A 19,882-nucleotide genomic window follows, 5' to 3' on the forward strand; every position below is an offset into this window, starting at 1 on the left:
CTTTAAAAAAATAGATATATTTTTGTAATACGTTCAAATCATACTGAGCCTATATATAGATTGTATATTTTTTACTATTACACCTTATGAGAGGTCACAGACCCTGAAAACACATTGAGTAATTATACATTAATCAAACAAAAATACAGCTCCTCAACACATGTGGCTCCCCATGACTCCAAACCCCCAGTGAGACGTTTATTTGTCCCCCGGTGAGAGATAAACACAACAGGTAAAACAGATGCAGGATGTGGCCTGCCTGATGAAGATAGTATGTGTTAGAGCAGCAGGAGCGGTTGTGCGCTCGCGTCACATGGAGCAACAAGTGGCCTCTCCATCTGTTTCTCCAGACAACAGCAGCACTGGCTGAGGAAGAGCATCACTAATTCAGTGGGCAAGACCTTCTGCAGGCTAGACAGCGGTGCAGAGTCACTCTCAGCGTATGGAAATACAGTTAGGGCTGTGGGATGGGATACCAGAGGGGGCTGGTGGACAGAAACACCTGTTTTCTCCACAGAGAAGTGTTTCAGTCAAATCCCACACTTTAATTGAAGGCATAAGACAACCATCGGCTCTCACAAAGGGGGGATTGAGAAAGAGCAAGGACCATTTGTTGCCACTCATTTGGCTGAGTTTAAGTATCTGCCAGTACGAGGGAGATGAGACGGACCACTTGAATTTGTATGACTAAATATGATATGTATAGAAATGAAAGTGTCACCTTATGAATAAAGGAGCCAAACACGTGTTTGTTAACTCTAGAATGTGACCAGTCTTTTGTAGCATCACTTGAGCTAAAGAGGAAACATTTTGCATTTTATTTCTATTATAAAATGTTATTGAAGCTTAACCTTGACAAACAGCCTAAAGATTTGGGTTGCATCAAAAAATTGCATACTTCCCTAACATATAGTATAAACAGCATGTGAAAAAGTAGTATAGTAAGTCTGAATTAACAGTATTAAAAAAATAGTTGCCAAAAATGACTATTTCTAGTGAATTAGTATTTTTATCAGACTCCAATGTTTATGTTCAGTTATTTCACGTAAATGACAATGGAAAAAAAAAACTATTAATTTTAGAAGAAAATTTCAAATGGCACTTTGCATTTATATATAATGGGGTGCTCTGATCAGGATTTTTTAGGCTGATCGCCGATCACCGAGAGCAATATCTGCCGATCCGATCACCGATACCCATCTTTTTAAAGCCTTTTTACCATGTAGAATTATTTATAGTGATGATCCAATCAAGATTTTTAGACATTTATTTAATGCCTGAATTTCATTTCTGAAAATGATTTCCTCTCTCAGGTGACTCTTGTGTCAATGTTTGATCATGCACTGTATTTTTGTTTTTACAATCTTGTAATTTTTGCACAATAGCTCACATAGCGCAAGCCTGATTGAGCTGTCTGCAGTGCGTATGTAGTCCATGTACAGAAGCAGCACGGACTGTGCTTTCACACAGGTGTCCATGTCTGTTTACCACAAACACAACATTTATCCATTATTTTGATTATTTTACATTACTGATTTTTACACGGTATGACAATACAATATTTAATTAATTATTCAATGATTTTTACTTTTGCATTTACTTTTATATTTATATATTTTAGGTTGCTAAAGCAAAACATTTAAACTACTTTTCTTATGTTATCACAAACATTCTAAATTAAAAAAGCAGCGTGCAGCTCACTTATAGTGCAGGCGCGATGTGATTTGAAACCATTTGGATTTTGAGAGAGAGAGACAGCACGTGGTGATTCATTCACACTGTTTGTGAAATTATGTCTCACAGAAACCTTTTCAAATTACTTTATCAGTTATTTAATGAAGAAATATGAATTGTACCTCAACTAAAGCATTAGAATCATTTCACCCACGCTGGACAGAAACTGAGTCGGTGCCGATGCATGTCATGCCAAACCTCTGTCAGGCACATCATCAGCTTGAGATCGTTTTTTTTAAATCTGCGTTTTTAGAGCCTGCCGATCAATCATCCCAAAGCGATTATCGCAAATCATCCCAAAGCGATTATAAATATATTTGATAAACATTACACATTTTTCTTAAATATATACATGCATGTGTTTGTATTTATATATACATAATAAATATACATAGCACACACATATATTATGTAAACAAAATTTTTTTTTTTGGGATGCGATTAATCGCAATTAATCGTTGGACCCCACTAATATATAACCATAATATAATATGTAACAACTGCTGCTATACCTGATTTCTTCTACCAGTACGATTGACAGATGGTGATTTGGTTGAATTTCTGGGAGATATTTTGGTGGGCTCAGAATCAACGCCATCGATCTGGCCCACATTCATCACAGTGCTCATCATGGAGTTGATGGAGGACAGCTCCTCCTCGGTTCTAACTCCACCTTCATCATCATCATCATCATCTCTATGTTCTGGTTTGTCCTTTCCATCACAGTCTGCTTCTATAAATCAGATAAGAGTGAGTAAATAATGGCAGAATCTTTATTTTTAGAGCCACTGTGGCATCTTACCTTCAGCTGGTTCTGGTCTATGTGTGGAGGACTCTTCTGACAAATGTTCATTCACATCAGCAGCATCAACAGCACTGCTGACAGTCTGCTCAGGGGAGGCACTTTCCATTTCTAAGAACAGAGAATATTTGTTACTCACACAGAACTCAATATGATATCATTTTTGAAAGATACACCCATTAATAAATAACTTTTCCCATATGCAAAAGAGGCAATGTGGAAATCATCTTATGATTGCATAAATGGTTACAGTTAATCTCTGCAAGAGCTGTAGTGTGTTTTACAGCAGCAAATTTATCAGTCAACTTCCTCTTTTAGCACGTGTGCGTCTTAGTTGTTTTCTTACATTCAAATAGACAAATCAAATTAAAACAACAACACTTCTATATTATTAACATAAAAAGGACTGTGCTAAGACTGACAAATGCACTGATATTAGAGCAAATTTTTATTTAGGTTTGTAAATGCATGATGGAATTAAGTGTCTTTCAATGGCTGACCAAAAGACAAAAAGAAAGTCTTTGAAAAGGCTCTGTTGAGGTTTGGATGTGACATTTTTATATGAATGTGTACTACTGTTCAAAAGTTTGTGGTCAGTAAGATTGTTTTGTTTTTGAAAGAAGTCTCACGAAGGCTGGATTAATTTGATTAAAAATATACGTAGTAAAAACAATAAAATTACAATTTGAAATAACCATTTTCTATTGTAATATATTTTTAAAGTGTAATTTAATCTTATGATGGCGACACATGATCACATGATCCTTCAGAAATCATTCTATTATGCTGATTTGCTGCTCAAGAAACATTTCTTAGTACCAATATTACCATTATTTTTGTGGAAACTATAATACTTAAGGATCCTTTTATTAATGAAAAAGTAAAAAAAAATATGGTATTCATTTCATCAAACAGAAATCTTTTGTAACATTATAAATGCCTTTAATTTTTAAAAAATGAATGCATCCTTGCTGAATAAATGTGTTAATCGTACTGACACCAAACTTTTAAATAGCAGTTTACTTAATGGATTCAAAAAGCAACATTCTTCCCATCTCAGTTTGAACTGAGCTCTATGTATTGTGCTGTCTAAATGTGAAGATAGGAAAAGCACTGGCTGTGGACTGTTTGAAGCAGCTGTGGGAGTGTGATACTCCAGCGAGAGAGGCCCATCCCAGTTGGGGGGGGGGGGGGGTGGAAGATGAACGACACATACGTGAGAGTGAAGGAGGGGACGCAGAGATGGAGGAAAAAACTGAGAAAAAAGTTAAATGTTAGAAAAGTGTCAAGAGAGAACTGGAAAAGAGATTCGAGAGACTGGGTGCACGTTCACACGGGAGAAACTTAGAAATGTCTTTCTGCTGTGAAGAGAAGAACAGCAGGGGGTTGGGTTGAGAGGCAAAGCAGGAAGTGGCTGTGAGAGCAGTGCAGGGTAGACGGTTGTCTGCTGTACTCTCTCTTGCTCTAACCATGCGGCCCTGTGTGCACCGTAGCAGGGTGTGATCGCCTCTGCTCGAGGGGGAGGGTAGGAAATCCCCCTCCCAGCTCCCACCATCCCAAACTCTGCTTATGTACCACTGGTTGGAAAAGTGAAGTCTGATTATCCTCTATTTCTATAAGGATTCAGCTTTGAGGAAAAGAGATGCACATATTCTGCATTGTAATGCACCTTTTACATCGACAGAGATTTTACACCTCATGTCACCAGGTTGCTAGTAAGCATTGCTATGCATCATATCAAAATTCAAAAGAAGGATTATTAGTGTAGGAATTAAATTTATGTCGAATTACTTCAAATTCTGATGACCACAAATCAAATAGATCTGTGAAATCTCTAGTGTTGCTTCTCATTTGCATTAACCTAGATTTTTTTTTCAACTCTGTACACGTCCAAATTGCATCACCAATCGTCGCTGTTGCTGATGTCGACAGAAACCATCCACTTTCACTAAAAACAAGTGAAATCTGGTCAGTGTGTTGCTGCAGAATGCTATCATTGACACCGAAAAAGTTTCACTTAAAGCCACTTAAAATGATGTGCATCTTTGTGCTAATTTATTTATTTAAAAATCTAATGAGATCATTTCAATGCTTAAGTGCCGAATAAATGTATTCATTTCTTTCAAAAGAAAAAAAAACTGCTTTCATTACCTGTGTTTCCATTACCCTTCAAATTGCGCAAACTTTAAATACGCCTAATGGAAACGCATCAATTTCGCAAAAACTCCTACATATTGCAAAAAAAGTTTTTACGCATGCTTGAGGTGGTTTTTCAGGCAATTTGAAAAAAGAATATAAATCACAAAGCTGCAATGGAAACAGTATTTTTGCTTTTACAGGTCACCTGGCATACGTAAGAATCACATAATCATTATTTAATTTACTATAACCTCCAAGAAACACATCATATGTGGCCACTCTCAAGTATAAGGGGCTTTCCTTGCCATTGATGCTTGGATGGATAACCCCTTATTTACACTGCACATCTCTGCGGCACATCATGGCTCTAACACAGCCAATGGAGCTGATCACGGCTACTCTAGTCAATGCTTGTGATTATACCAGCCGCGCCACGGTACGGAAGGGGCTCTCCGCTCTGCTTTGCTAAAGATACACGCATATGTCTCCTTCAACTAACAATAATGTCTTGTGCAGTGACTGCGATATATGTGAACCTACCAACATTTGTCTTCATGACTTATCACAAGAGGAAAATGTTCATTTTAGCATTAGTTAATGGAAATTCCACCTTTTTGCGATAGTTTTTTATTGATATTTATAAAATATTGCAAAAGTTTTGAGCAAATTTGTAATGGAAACGCACCTATTGAGTATTTTTAAGAAGAATAATAATAAGTAGGTTAAATGATCATTTAGAGTATGAAGGCTCAATATAGTTATCATCCTCACAGATGCTGGATATAAGTGTTGTGAGCTGAGATGGCAATACAGCATAGATCCAGAGATTATCGGAGATTAATGAGCTGTTATTAGCCAAGCATCTTGACTAATTGAGAGGATCATGCTTAAAGACAGTAATTCATTAGCCAATGGAGCTAATAATGACAGATGGACATCACAGTTAAACATATCATCATATGGCTCATAGGTCTAATATAATGAAAAGATATTTGGTATATGAGAGGCAGAAAATTAAATTAACTGGCAGGAGGTAAACCCAGACTACAAAAAACATGAATACAAAAAAGGGGTCATATGATGCTGCTAAAAAGAACATTATTTGGTGTAATGAAATGAATTTATGCGGTTTAAGGTTAAAAAACCACATTATTTTCCACATACTGTACATTATTGTTTCTCCTTTATGACCCACCTTCTGATAGCATAAATTTTTACAAAGCTCACCAGTCTGAAAAGCAAGGGCTGGTCTGATTGGCCAGTTATCCAGTGCGTTGTGATTGGCCAAATACCTCAAGTGTGTGACGGAAATATTACGCCCTTAACATATTGTGATGCCCTGTCCGGTCGAAGCGACGAGACATAAACATAAAACCCAGCGAATATCGTCCTCCTTTGGAAGGCCAAACAAAGTAACTTCGCTTTCACAATGAAACACACAGCGTCTATTCGACATGGCAACAACAACTACAAAGACAACAAAACGTATGCAATCTTTCTTTGCATGAACATCTGGGCACCGTTATGCAAATCTTCCCACATAGTGATGTAGAGATGTGGGGGCATGTTAGAACGAGCCGTTTTAAGGGGGCGTTTTCGAGTCTTAACTTTTATAAAGAATATCACTTTGGATTTCAGACTTTAGTTTTTGCAACTTTACAGATCTTCCAATATGCAGCAAGAGCTTGTAACACTCCAAAGAGAAAGGAAAATTTTAAATCGCCTCATGCGACCCCTTTAAAATATTTTCTAATGCTCACCAAGCCTGCATTTATTTGATAAAAAATTGATTAAACAGTAAGATTGTAAAATATCCTTACAATTTATATATTTCCATTTGAATATATTTTCAAATGTAATTTATACCTGGGATGGCAAAGCTGAATCTTTAATGTCATTACTCTTAGTCTTCTGTGTCAATGAATGATCTATTACAAATTCTTCTAATATGCTGATTTACCACCAGCCTGTTTAAAATAGTGTTAAATCTCTGTAAAGAATGTACGAGCAATAATAATTGTAATGTAAGCAGTAATAATTTAAGACACTTTATACATGTGAAGAACAAAAAGATTAAATGGAATAAAGTAGTGTTTATGCTCTGATAGACACTGTCCAGGAAAGCACATGACCTCCTACATCTACAGCCTATAAATGTGTCTTAGTTAATGGGAGTGTGGGGATTATATAGACCTTCCCTCCTACTGGGAACAGATAACACTGGATAATGATGAGTCCATCTGCCCTGGAACATCACTCTCTTTTACACACGCACTCTTCAAGATGAAGCAACAAGACAACAGGAATCAGAAAAAGAGGCATATAGGCTCATCCATGAAAAATATAAGCTCTGGTCCCATACCTTCTTGCAGCATCCTCTCACTTCCAACATAATTTTTATTCACTGAGCAAGTGTTGGAGCACAGCAATAAACATTCTAAAACATTCTCAAATCCTAAGGGTTGCCCCCATATACTGCATGAATTCTCACAGTAGATTTATGCTTTCATTCAGAGAGTTCTTGACTGTTTTGTTCCTCTTTTAGTTCATAAGCACACAGAGGAATGGAAAGTCTGACCCCCCTCCCTTCTCTGTTCCACCAGAGAGAAAGCGGGGAACTTGTGCATTTCCTGTTTGGTGTGGTGGCTGGGAAGTTCTAGGGAATGCTGAGCCATTCTTCTCCTTTGCTTCCTCTACACTGCAGAGCTCCCCTGTTCTTCCCCGTTATCATCCTCCATCTTACAGACCATCCTCCATCTCACTCACTCAACCACTCCTCTCTTGCTAGGTCTAATTTTGGAAAATCAGCATCTTAATCTGCAGCGCGCTGACATCTAAATAAAGATGCTCTGTCTATATACCAACATGCGAACTATGAGGAATATTTTAAGGGCCTTAAAGGGATCATTTACCCCCAAATTAATATTATCTCATCATTTATCAGGTCATCCCAAACCTGTTTGATTTTCTTTATTCTGTGAACCATAAAATAGTTTTTTTTTTGTCTGTACAAAGAACGTCAATTGGGTTCAGTGTTGTTTGGTTGCCAGACTTCCTCAAAATATCTCCCTTTGTGTACCACAGAAGTCATTCATTCAGGTTTTTAATGACAATAAGGTGAGTAAATGATGACAGAGTATATTTGGGTGAGCTGATCTTTTATTTTAGGTTGAGCAACACCTCCTGACATATACAGATATGCTGGTAAAATAAGAATTTTATTTAAAATATTTTATGCCAACATTGTAAAAAAAAAAAAAATCTAGAGATTACTCTTTGTTAGTTTTAAATATGGATATTTTTCTTACAAAAACGCACTCAATTGCTTCAGGGGGCCTTTATTAACATCCTGGAGCTGTATGGGACACTTTTCATGATGGATGGATGCACTTTATCAGTATTCTTTTGAACTATTGAAAAATAACAGCCACTCACAGCCAATATAAAGCTTGTAAAGCTTATAAATCTGATTGCATCGAGTGAAAGAAGAAAGTCATATACAACAAGGAAGATGCCCTTGTGGGGACCACAGGCTGGTCAAACATTTCAAGTTTTACTATCCTTGTGGACACACACACACACACACATAGAGAGAGAAGTCAGTAGTGTCAGGTGTCTTTTGCATATTTACCCATTTTAAGCTCTGGGCTAAACACGTCACAGGGTCACGGAGGCACAGGGTCACGGGCGCAGGATGAGGGAAAGCAACCTCTGCTCATACTGAAAGCAACAAAACACAATTATTACACAAAACGCAGTGTTAAGCTGCAAAAAGGGTTACACACTGAGTAAGCACGAAAATGAACGCAAGGTGTTTTTCCTTCAGGATTAAAGTGAGAAATCCTTCAGGCTATAGTGGATTCAGAGCATGTTTTCCCATGAGGCGAGGTCCGGGAAGAGACAGCGACCTGAAAAGGCCACATGAGAAAGAGTGACATCATTTCAGATGTGCTCTCTGTAGTGTAAAGGTAACAGGAGAGATCGAGCCTCAGGCCTCTTGTTGAGCTGGTAAACTGAAACGCGCTGCCATCACATAACACAAAGTCACACACACTGCCAAGTTTCCTTTCTGGTGAGTGCAGGAGCCAATGTTACAGGCATCTGCAGGGAACATTACTACTGTAACAGCATATCACAAGAGCTGGTATTAAAAGACCCAAGAACAAAAGGAGAAAGAAGAGCGTGAGGATGAGGAGATAGAGACAGGATGGAGTGGCGGATGACGTTATGGAGATGGATGGAAGGCAGATGGAAGGAGCTTAGGATTGACAGGATGCACAAAACAGGCTTATACCAAATTATCCAGTCAGGAAAAACATATGTGGGTCTGACAGTCTTTCATGTGATGTGAGTTACAGTGCACATTTCATACAGAAGTGAAGCTACTGTGGAGCTCATGCTGCTGTAAAAGTTTGTGTTGCACATTTTGTTCCCTTTCGCACTTTTGTGTCTTCTCTTAATAAAGGTTTTGATTTGTGTTCATGTTGTGGTGTTTTGATTTAGTCAAAAATAATGGGTCAATAATGTTGATAATTGAAATATTTGAATTAAACCATCTTGTTGACAGAAATATGATGAGAAAAAAAAAGAATGAGGAATGAGGAATGATACAAAGTCTGGATTGTTAGTTTTTTTGACGTTGAATTTTTTTGTTATTTGGCACATTATTTTGAACTAAAATGTTATATACACTGAATGAAATGTTGTTGTCCTCTGTTAGAATTAAACTATTGCTCAAATGTTTGTTGTCAATAATATATTTTTAACCTTTCAATATCATTTATTAACCTTTTGTGGAACAGAAAGGTTCTTCAGATGTTAAAGGTTCTTTATGGAACCATTCAGAAAACAAGTTTCTTCTATAGCATCGTGAAGCACCTTTATTTTTAAGAGTGAACGATGCATTAAACTGATAAAACAAATTGACAGTAAAGACATTTATAATGTTAAATAACGTAACGCTTCTATTACAAATTAATTCTGTTCATTTGAAACTTTTATTCATCAAAGAATTCTGTAGCAAAGTATATACTTTCCAAACAAATATTCAACAATGATAATAATAATATTAAAATTAATAATAAATAGTACATTTCCTGAGTATTAAATCAGCATTTTAGAATAATCATGTGACACTGAAGAGTTCTGAAGCTGAAAATTTAGCTTTGCATCACGAGGATATAAAAAAATTTACAAAATAAAAATATTGGCACAATATTACTGCTTTTACTGCATTCTATTACTGTATAAGCATCCGTGGCATTCAAGAGACTTCTAAAAATATATATTCTAAATACTTGACTAAATTTAAAGGATATTTTCATCAAAAATACACATAAATACGTAATAATAATGACTTAAAAATTGCAAACGTAGAAACAAAACAAATAAATATCACTAAGCATGACATAAAATAGAAAGATTCTGCACACTTTGCAAGTATAATCTTTTAAGGAAGCCTAAACGACAGGGAAACTGAAAAAAGAAAGAGAAAGAGTGTGTGTCTGAGGCAAGTGTGTGTCAAAGCTCTTGCATCCCTGCGTGACAGGCACAGGCAAGTGTTGGATTGTGGGCAGGTGTTTGCTCATGGGGCTATCGCGTTCTGCTGGCTCCACACTCCACACTGTTCCTGTATCAGTTTCAGCGTGTGTGTGTGTGTGTATATGTGTATTTGTGTTGAGTGGGGGAGGTGTCAGGATAGAAGGGTCTCGCTGGGGATGGGGGCTACAAACACTCCAAGAACCGGGAGGACGATTCCTGACAAGAGGAGACACCCAGAGAAAGTTTCTGGTTAAACTGGTTCTACTGCTCAACTCTTTCCTCCCTTCTCTCCCTCTCTCTCTTTGGGTGGTTTTCCTCCTCCTTCCTCCTCCCAAACTCCATCTTGTTTCATCACAAACTTATTGTGCAGCAGCAGCACACTTTCTTTTTTAAAAGTCCTGCATTGATTATAAAGTGTCCTTCATTGCTCTGAAATCGTATCCAGGGCAAAAAAATAAAATAAAACCCGAAATAATAAATATTAAATTACTGGGTCATTTTAAAATATAAGCCATATAAAATGTTACAAGAACTATAAAAGTGTGCTGCAATTCATATCAAGTACAGAAATTAAGATGAGTGAAATAGAAACACCAGTTACAACCAGAATCTGTTTTGTAGGACATGCTAGCTGGTTTCTGACTGGTCCAAGATGGTTCAAACTGGGGAACCAGCTGTTGGGCACCTGAACGCCAGCTAGACACCAGCGATCGTGTTCCAAAACACAGCTATCACTGGTTTCGGCTGGATTTTCCAGCAGGTGAGGGAATAGTGAGAGACCGAGACAAATCAAGAAATGTGTTTGATTGGAATGAACACGAGGGGTTAACGGGGAGGAGGAGGAGGGCATATGAGGCCTTTGGCAATGCAGCACTCAGCTGTCACTCCAAACAGGTGGCCCTGACATGACCTTTGGCTTCTATTGCATACAGCAACCATTTTGTTTCAGCCAATCAAGCCAGGAGCTCCAGCAAAGCCCATGACATCACATAGAGAGGTTGAAGTCCGGTGAGAGAAGACAGGAAGATGCAAAAATATGCTTTATTTGTGTTTGACAGAGGGATGCTCAGAGTGTGTGATGCACAAGTTACTGGCTATTACATATTCCTAAAAAAGCATTTGATAGGCATGCACTGGCCAGTTATATATTATATATACACACACACACACACACATTATTTCAGTTAGTTTTTGTTTTAGAAATGTAATTTTAGTTAACGATAATAACCCTAATTACAAATTAAGGCATCACTAAATTATAATTTACAGTATAAAAAATAGATATTAATTTTGAGAGTTGTTAAAGATTAAATTTAACCGTGTTAATAAATTCTTACTGTTTTTAAGGATAGATTTTATGTGAGCCTCAGATGGTGGCAAAGAAAGTGTAAAATGTAAAAACAGGGAGAAAAATAATAAACAAATAAATACATATATATATTTTTACAAATATTGATACAATAAATACATGATTCTAATTTATTGTGTATCAAGTGATGCACTGTGTTAAGAAGTTTAAGCAACTAAAATATTTGGCTTTAGCAAAAATTATGCTAATAATACATCAAATTTGTTCAGCTAAAATATCAGGTGCCACATACTACAATCGTATAATTTATCATGAAAGAACAAAACACTCAGGAAAGCACACTTAAAATCTATTTTTGGCTAAAGGAATACTTTAATTTCAGTGATCCAGTAAAAAATTTATTTTGGTGCATCACTACTAGTGATTAAGTAAAAAAAACAACAACAACACTTCCCTCTTGGCCCAAGAAGCCTCAAGCAGACCCTCTTTTAGGCTGTGCTACTGGAGCGTAGCCATCCATGCAGAGTGAGGAGACCCTAACTTCCTCTGTCACATCCAGCTGCTGTCCCCTGATGCGACGCATGCTGCAGTAAAGCAGCAGAGCTCACTGAACTGCCACCCATTTCCAGCACTGCGCATTCCAGGCTATTTAAAACTCAATCCCAGTGCAGATTTACCCAAGAATAGTCTTCTGGTCATTATTTCACAACCCCCCCACCCTGATCTCTCTCCATCTCACTGTCTTTCTCTAAAACCCATCTTTAAGGGCCACTCTGCTGCAGCGGAATGAACAGTTTGGTGAAGGATTTGAGGTTTGAGGCCTTACAGACAGCCACTGTCTGGGGCCAGACAATACAGTGTATTCCCAGTGAGCTGAAGTAGGTCAGAAAGTGTATTTGGCAGTGTTACGCATGTTTACGCTCGCTGTCTCCGCTGCAGAACTCGCAGTCTCCTGCCTGCAGGCATGCATGCCAGCTTTCTCTGCCTCAAATGTCTGTTATATCCACCCCCAACCGGCCCTCTGTCCTTCTCCACCCACCTTCAACTGAGTCCTTATCATCAGACACAGACTTTGTCTATTCAGTGTGCCCACTTTTGCGCCTCTGAACACGTGAATAATGCATGCATGCATGAACTTGCATGCGCGCAGACTACTTCTGCATAAAATAAGTCACCGATGGGGCTTAATTATAAACTACACATGGGCATTTCATATCCTGAGAAGGGAGCATACGGCTAGCTTTTTACACTCAAATGTGACCATCTCCTCAGGTCGAACCTGATCAAAGTACAGGGCCACATCACTGACCACTGGTCACCATAGAAACCGCCATTCACTGACTCCCGCCCCCAAAGCCCCACCCCTCCTCGAGGGCCCTGTCGTTTAATACGGCCAATCCGGTCGGAGCAGTCAGGTGACACTGCAAGGCTTACTTGTGCGAGTAACTGCTGGAAACAGCCGCAGGTTGTCTGTCAACCACATGGCGTTTGTCAAAAGCTAAAGTGGAGAAAATCAAACTGCCTTTGCGAAAATAATCCACTGTGCTCACGCATACACAACAGCCTTCGCTAAAATAAGTAAGACTTTGTGTTGGAGCAGATTTGGTGCCAGTGAGGGTGTAATATACAGGAGATGTTTGTAGGGCAAAGATGATTTCCATCCAGCATTAGCCGTTAGGATTAACTAATGTTGTTGACATAAAAATGCATAGTTTTAGATCGTTATCGTAGTAAACAAATAGAAATTTTATGCAGAGAATCTGATACAAAGAGTTTGGAAGCCCCTAAATGTTAGTAAAACCTTCATAAAGTCATTTTCTGATGCAGAGTCCATATGTGTGCGTATGCTAATCCCTCTCTTACCGTGAACCCCTCATAATCTTCTGTACTTTGCCTTGGTGAGCACACTGATCTGGGATCACAAAATGTCTATCAGTGCAATTTAAACGTTACATTTTTTTTAAAATGGCTGCATGGTTCTTCGCCTATTTTAGCATTTTACATGTTCACAATGCTCTTCCAATTGAGCTACAGGAACATATATATATATATATATATATATATATATATATATATATATATATTAAATAATCAACAGTTAACTTAAAAAGAACTACTAATAAAACAAATATTGTAACTAATGAGCTATGGACAATGATGAATTGCCTGAGGTAAATGAAAAGCAACGTGACATTATGTTTACAAGCTGAGTGAGTTTTTACGTGAGGCATGAGATGTTCATTCATGTTTATTTCACATTAAAACTAATATCAAAGAGGAAGGGATGATCACGCTCACTTGCACTCCGTACAGCAGTTTGAACTGAGGCGTTTATACAGCCATCTCTTATGCCAAAACTACATTTATAATTTTAAATTCCAGAAAAAAATTGACATAATTTTTGTGATATGTGACTTTGTTTCTTATCAAAAGTAAGTTTCCAATGAAGTTCCACTCGTGCAGTGGTTAAAACAATGCTGTATTCGATCGGTACACATGCGTACTGAACCGAAAGACCTGTATCGAATATTTTAAGTTTGAATACGTGTACCATTACACCCCTATAACGGAGTAAGAAAACTAAACTTCTTTCCATTTGAATTAGGTTTATTTGTCTTATTCTAGTCCTACTGACATATTTTCAAGTAAACAGTTTATATTAACTCAAGTAAATACATCTTGATGTAAGAATGTATAGACAATGTACTGAAAAACAAGACAGAAATCCTTTTTGCTCTGTACTACACAACTTTTGAAGATATATTTGTTAAATTCATCATCATAAGTAGGATAAAAAATTATATTTGTGTGTTAGGACACTTATGGTTTGTTTCTGCACTCCTAATTGTATGTTACACACTGGCTGTGTAAATGCAGATAACACAGACCTGGGCAGCTGGAAAGGGTTGGCCAAAGGTAAAGTGTCTATTTACTTTATTTGGTTTTTAGTCTGTCCTATCTAATGATTATCTCAATCATGGCTGTTTGACTGCGGTGTGGCATACTCACATTGTTAGTAGCCCAAACGGCATGTTTTAAGAGCTGCATTTACACAGCAAACACGTAAACAGAGTAAATAGTTAAGACACAATGCTGTGATTGGTTGGGGATAGAGGAAGGCACAGGGGAGGCTCTCTGATTAGATACAACAAACTTTTTTAGTTTACTTGGTAAATATTTTTATATATTACGTACAAAAAGGGGACACGAGTAAACTGTCCAATACAAACACTTAAACAATCAGAGAACATCTATCTGAAATGACTTCGAGTTGAGCGATGGAGGGCACTGTGGAGCAAGCTGTCCAGTTTAGAGATAAAGGAGATTATCTAAAAATGATGGTTTTAATATACGGCTCACTGTAACACTGACAATATGCTTTAGATACTTCACAGCCATGAAAGCACAATATACTATTTGCTAGCTCATTGCAAATGGTAATTAGGGGAGGGACTTTCTCATTCTAGAGAGCATCTGATTGGATAAACATCTGTTTAAGTGCATAACGAATCTTGACTATTTTTGTTCCATTTTCCCAGAAAGACTGTGTGCTAAAATGTTAGCTAATTTTAAAAGTATTGCATATTTTGAAAATAGCACACTATTTGATAAATATCTACTTATTGGTGTTCATTTGGTCTCTTCAAGGTTCTAGTACACTAAAAGAACACGTCCCATTCTCTGTGATAAGCAGGTTAATATTTACTGGAAGCCTGAGATGAACCAGGAGTGACCTTTGCCTCGTTTCCATGTTTTGTTTTCCCTGTCCTGTTCTGTCAGGAATCCTCTCCTCCTCGACAATCTTTTGCAGATGGTGATTAATTCATTAATTAATTCAAAATACAATTACTTTATGGTTTAAACGTAGTACAACTGATAAAGTCAAGCCTGACTTATGAAAGCAACGTTCTTCATTTAACAGTTCCACTAAAACGTTTTTCTTGCTGGAGCACACATGCTTAGGAACGGTTTTGTATGCACTATTTGCTTGCAAATGTTATGCAAGCTGCTAAATGGGAGTGTGGGAACAAAGAAATCTGCTTTTAACATCATTCTGTTTAAAGTACTGAACACTTAACATAGCTGGGACTTGGACGCAAGCGTGGATTATCAGACATTAGGGAGAGCCAGGATGGTGGACAGCCACATTCACTGCGAACACACTGCGTGCCTTATTTTTTAAGAACTGGAAGAGACGGGAGTGGCCAGGTTCCTCCTCCTGAAAGGACGCCATTTTTCCTTCATTGTCTAACGCTGCTTCAGGGCATTTTGGGAGAGGCTACTAGAGAACTGCCTGAATCACCTTAATCCCGTCAACTGATAACAGTCAACTAACAGCATCATTCAGCTAGAATGATTTCATAACCTGTGATTTTTTTTGAATCAGTCCCATTAAAACACAACTTTTAAAGGTGCTAGCACATTATGAAAGCACCACTGAATATGAAATCAGATGATACGGGATGATCTTGTGATAATGTGCCGTGAAGCACTCACTAATGAGATGGATGTGCTGGTGAATGAGTGTGCTTTGAGTTATATCTTGTTCAAAGAGACAGTGAGACACCCAAAAAAGAAAATGATGTCATTGTTTATTCACTACCCTTTCACTATTTTAAATATAATGACCTCCGAAATGACAAACAGTTCATATGACTTATACATCATCATATTCAAAGTCTTCTGAAGCCACACTATAGTTTTGTTTTAGAAACATACCAAACTTTACGTCAATAACCTGCAACCAAATGATAATCATCCACTCCATTGAACTGTTAACCGCTGCAAATGGATTACAAGTTATTAAAAAAATTGTTGTGAACAGAATCAATTAATTATATGAAAGACTCAAAAAAGCAAATATGAAAAAGAATTAGGCATTGAGATTTTCTCAACTAATGCAGGTCAAGATTGTCAGGTTAAAATGTTGAACTATTACTATTACAAAAGATACAGATCGCTTTTATTATAACACTTAGATGCTTTTGTGTCATTTTGAAGCTTCAATAAATGGAAAAATCCAACTTTAGTGTTTTACTGAAGAAAAAAAAAAACAGATTCAGTTTTAAAACGTCATGAATCATTTTCATTTTTGGGTTAAATATCGCTGCAATGCCTTCGTTTGGCAGAAATTCAAAACAAATTGGTGCAATCTGTGCTGCACAGCTGACAGACAAGGAATTTACAATAACAAATCGATGAAGCTGACAAAATATGTCTTATGAAGTCGTTCTGTATATGGACATGCTAATTGAAGCTCTTTGAAGGAAAGCACTGAGCTAACAGCCCAGCCACATCTGTTTCCCATTGCACATCGCTCTCAGAGACACAGAGGATCTGTCCTCAGCCGGGACGGTTCTCTGTGAAGCTCTTCTTGCTCTTAGCAAGAGGCGAGTGTATGATTCAAAGTCCATGCAGGTCAACACAAGAGAGACACACTGACATGAAGACGGCAGTTTGTGCACACCTAGATTTCCCACTTATGCACTCAGTCACACACACCGTCCCTCCCTCAATGCTTTTTCCATCTTGTGAATCACTACAATGAACTGGAACTGAAACAAATGACACCGCTTTGTCATGAGATTTCATCAAATTACCACAAATTACTGCGTCACTGGATTAGAAGTGTTTTGTGACACTTATGTCAGATCATAACTCAAATTTATCTCACTTTCCAAAGCAAAAATGAGACTTTTTTAGCAACCCTTATACGTGATACAGATGAATAAGCCACAGGCATATTTTCACATCTTTCAAATGTTTGTTTAGTGCTCGAACACGAAACTGGGAAGCCTACAAAGAATGCTAGTACAAGACGAACTGGTTCTTCAATGTGACTCGACCTTCCCGTTTCTGTCTCCCTCCTTTACTCCTAAATGAGCAACAAGAGCGTTTCTTCAGCATCTCCGCCTCCCTGCGCGGTGCTCCCTCTCTAGAAGCTATCAAAAATTCACAGACTGTGGGCAACTGCCAGCTGACAAAGCTGTTTAGTCAGCAACAGAGGCAGGGTGGGAGAAGAGGGGCGGGGGAAGTAGCAGGGGGAGGCAAAGGAGGAGGCCTGCAAAGCTGTGTGTGATTCGTCTTCTTTTTCTCTCACAGACAAACGTAAAACAGTTCCTCAAAAAAGGAGTGCTAGCGAGCTAAACTATTTATGGTTGTGGTAAAACATCACAGTCAATCAAACAGATCATCATAATCAAACTATCACACAAAACTCATTCTCAAACGAACAGTGTAAGGATATGCTACCTATTGTTTTTATCTTTTTCTAACTTCCTCTATCCACACAGGCTGCTCTATTTCCTGTCATCCATGTCCCGCTTAGACCGAAGCATTTTCATGAGGACTCAGTTTCACTTTTAGTTTTTCTTTACAATGCTTTATAGTAAACCTAGTCCTGAGATGACCAAACGATTCACTACGAAAGGTCAAAAATTAAATTAACTGTCAGGCATGGACTGAAGGTCAAATTCATTTATTGTATATTGTCTATATTTCAATGCAAAAATATACATAAAACCAAAAGGATATTTTTCTTTTGATATGATATTTACATTTCTTAACCCTCATGTTTTCCAAACCTGTATGACTTTATTTCTTTATTTATTTATTTTTCCATGCAGCGATAAAAATGGGGTTAAAAACAATGTTAGATCCCACTGACTTCCATTGTATGGAGAAAAAAAAAATTGAGGGAAATTTAGCAAATCATCTTTTTTGTAACAAAAAGTTCTGTTGTATAAACTGAAAACTAAAAAATAATAAAAAAAATCTGCTGAAGCTGGTTGCCTTAAACTTTTAAGTTTTCTCAACTTTTGATGTTTTTTTGTTTTTTTTTTACATTGTGTCCGAACTTCCATTTTTGGTGAACTATTCCTTTAAAACCTTCAATAGTAATTTTTTTGATTTGGCCATAAACGAAACATTCTTAAAGACTGTCTTAAATTAGAATAAAGCTTGCTAATAGTTAGCATCCATCTCCAAACTCATTTTTTTAAGCCCCACAGTGTCGAACCCAGCACCCCAGGACCAAATCAAGCTTCCCATTCCCTTCGAGGGAGAGGGAACATAATCTTATCTAAAATAGACAGGTTAAAAATAGCTCCAGAGTGAAACAGGACGCCCATCTCTACCCCTGGATGAGTGAACAGAACACCCATCACTAGGGGCAAACGGCTCGGAGAGGTGACCAACTAAGGTTCTCCATCCAGTCTGGGACTCCAACAGACTGGTCCCTCCGTCTTTACGTACACTGCGTTAGCAATCACAGTTAGGCATGTTTGTCAAAGGAAGTCTACTAGGGAACCCCAGAGAGATCATTTTAATGCATATATATATTAATCAAGGCTGATCAATATGTATCAGCCATCTATTAAAACAAGGCTGCAATATTAAAATAGACCAAAACAAAAGTACAAAATGAATCCATTCGCTCAATAGGGCTGTTGAGACTTTAAATACACTTCAGAGTGATTGAATACAAAAAGGAGTAAAAGCCGATGGCCCTTTCTATCACTATCAGCATGGCAGCTCTGATGCTCACAATGGGTTTTCTCTATTCAACTCTGGCGACTCCCTGCTGAGGACAGAGGAGATTACAGCCCAGGCCACTAGTTGACTGTTCACTAGAACATGCCTTTGAATTTTCAATGGTCTTCTTGCTCTATGCATCTGAACAAACACATCTCCACCCTACATCAGCCTGCATTGTGAGAGGAGCAGCTATTAGAAAAATGAGAAAAGGAGGATTTGTTCTTTTAACCTTGCCCCTCTGCATGGGGAAGACAGTAGACAACATTTTTCTGTTTTAAATTTAATATATTGTTATTATTAAAGGCAAAAACCAGCACAGGTTGATGCTTATATAAAATAGTGCAGAAACAAAAAAGTAAAATATTTGCTTGCGGTGATGAAGCAACTCATTCCCATGTTGGTTCTGAGTACATACAATAGTTTAATCTTTTAAAATCACTTTGTGGTTGCACAAAAGAAAGCAACATATCTTTAATTAGCAATGATTCTCAAAACTATATTATCACAGTGACAACAGGCAAAATTAATTCCAAACATAACACCTCTAAATCAGAAGTTTTCCACTTTTACAGACCCAGGAACCTCTGGTATAAAACAAAAATTACATTATGTATTAGATCATTTGCGGGGAATGTAATTTAATTCTATGTTTTATATAGACTGTGGTCTCTTCAGACCCCCTGGAGTACCTTCCGGGACCCCTGGTTGTACATAATTACATACCATACAGTAAATCACTATAAACCACAGCAGAATATCGCAGCAATATCCTCAGATTACCAACTAGAGAGAAAAAAGGCCCTTTATTTACCTCTAAAAGG

At 37.6% G+C, this 19,882-nt stretch overlaps 1 protein-coding gene across 2 annotated transcripts in view; it reads right to left on the bottom strand.

The window, feature by feature from the left end:
- LOC127950783 (ras-responsive element-binding protein 1) overlaps nucleotides 1-19,882 on the bottom strand; it is a 33,505-nt gene that overhangs the window by 12,094 nt on the left and 1,529 nt on the right. For both annotated transcript variants that reach the window (XM_052548073.1, XM_052548071.1), the window contains exons 2-4: nucleotides 8,307-8,395; nucleotides 2,537-2,647; nucleotides 2,247-2,467 (exon numbers count right to left, since the gene is read on the bottom strand). In XM_052548073.1, the coding sequence (XP_052404033.1) occupies nucleotides 2,247-2,467; nucleotides 2,537-2,647; nucleotides 8,307-8,310 (336 nt within the window). In that variant the 5' untranslated portion in view covers nucleotides 8,311-8,395. The remainder of the gene's footprint in view (nucleotides 1-2,246; nucleotides 2,468-2,536; nucleotides 2,648-8,306; nucleotides 8,396-19,882) is intronic.

Source organism: Carassius gibelio, chromosome B2 (assembly GCF_023724105.1).
Source record: "Carassius gibelio isolate Cgi1373 ecotype wild population from Czech Republic chromosome B2, carGib1.2-hapl.c, whole genome shotgun sequence".
NCBI classification, from domain to species: Eukaryota; Metazoa; Chordata; class Actinopteri; order Cypriniformes; family Cyprinidae; genus Carassius; species Carassius gibelio.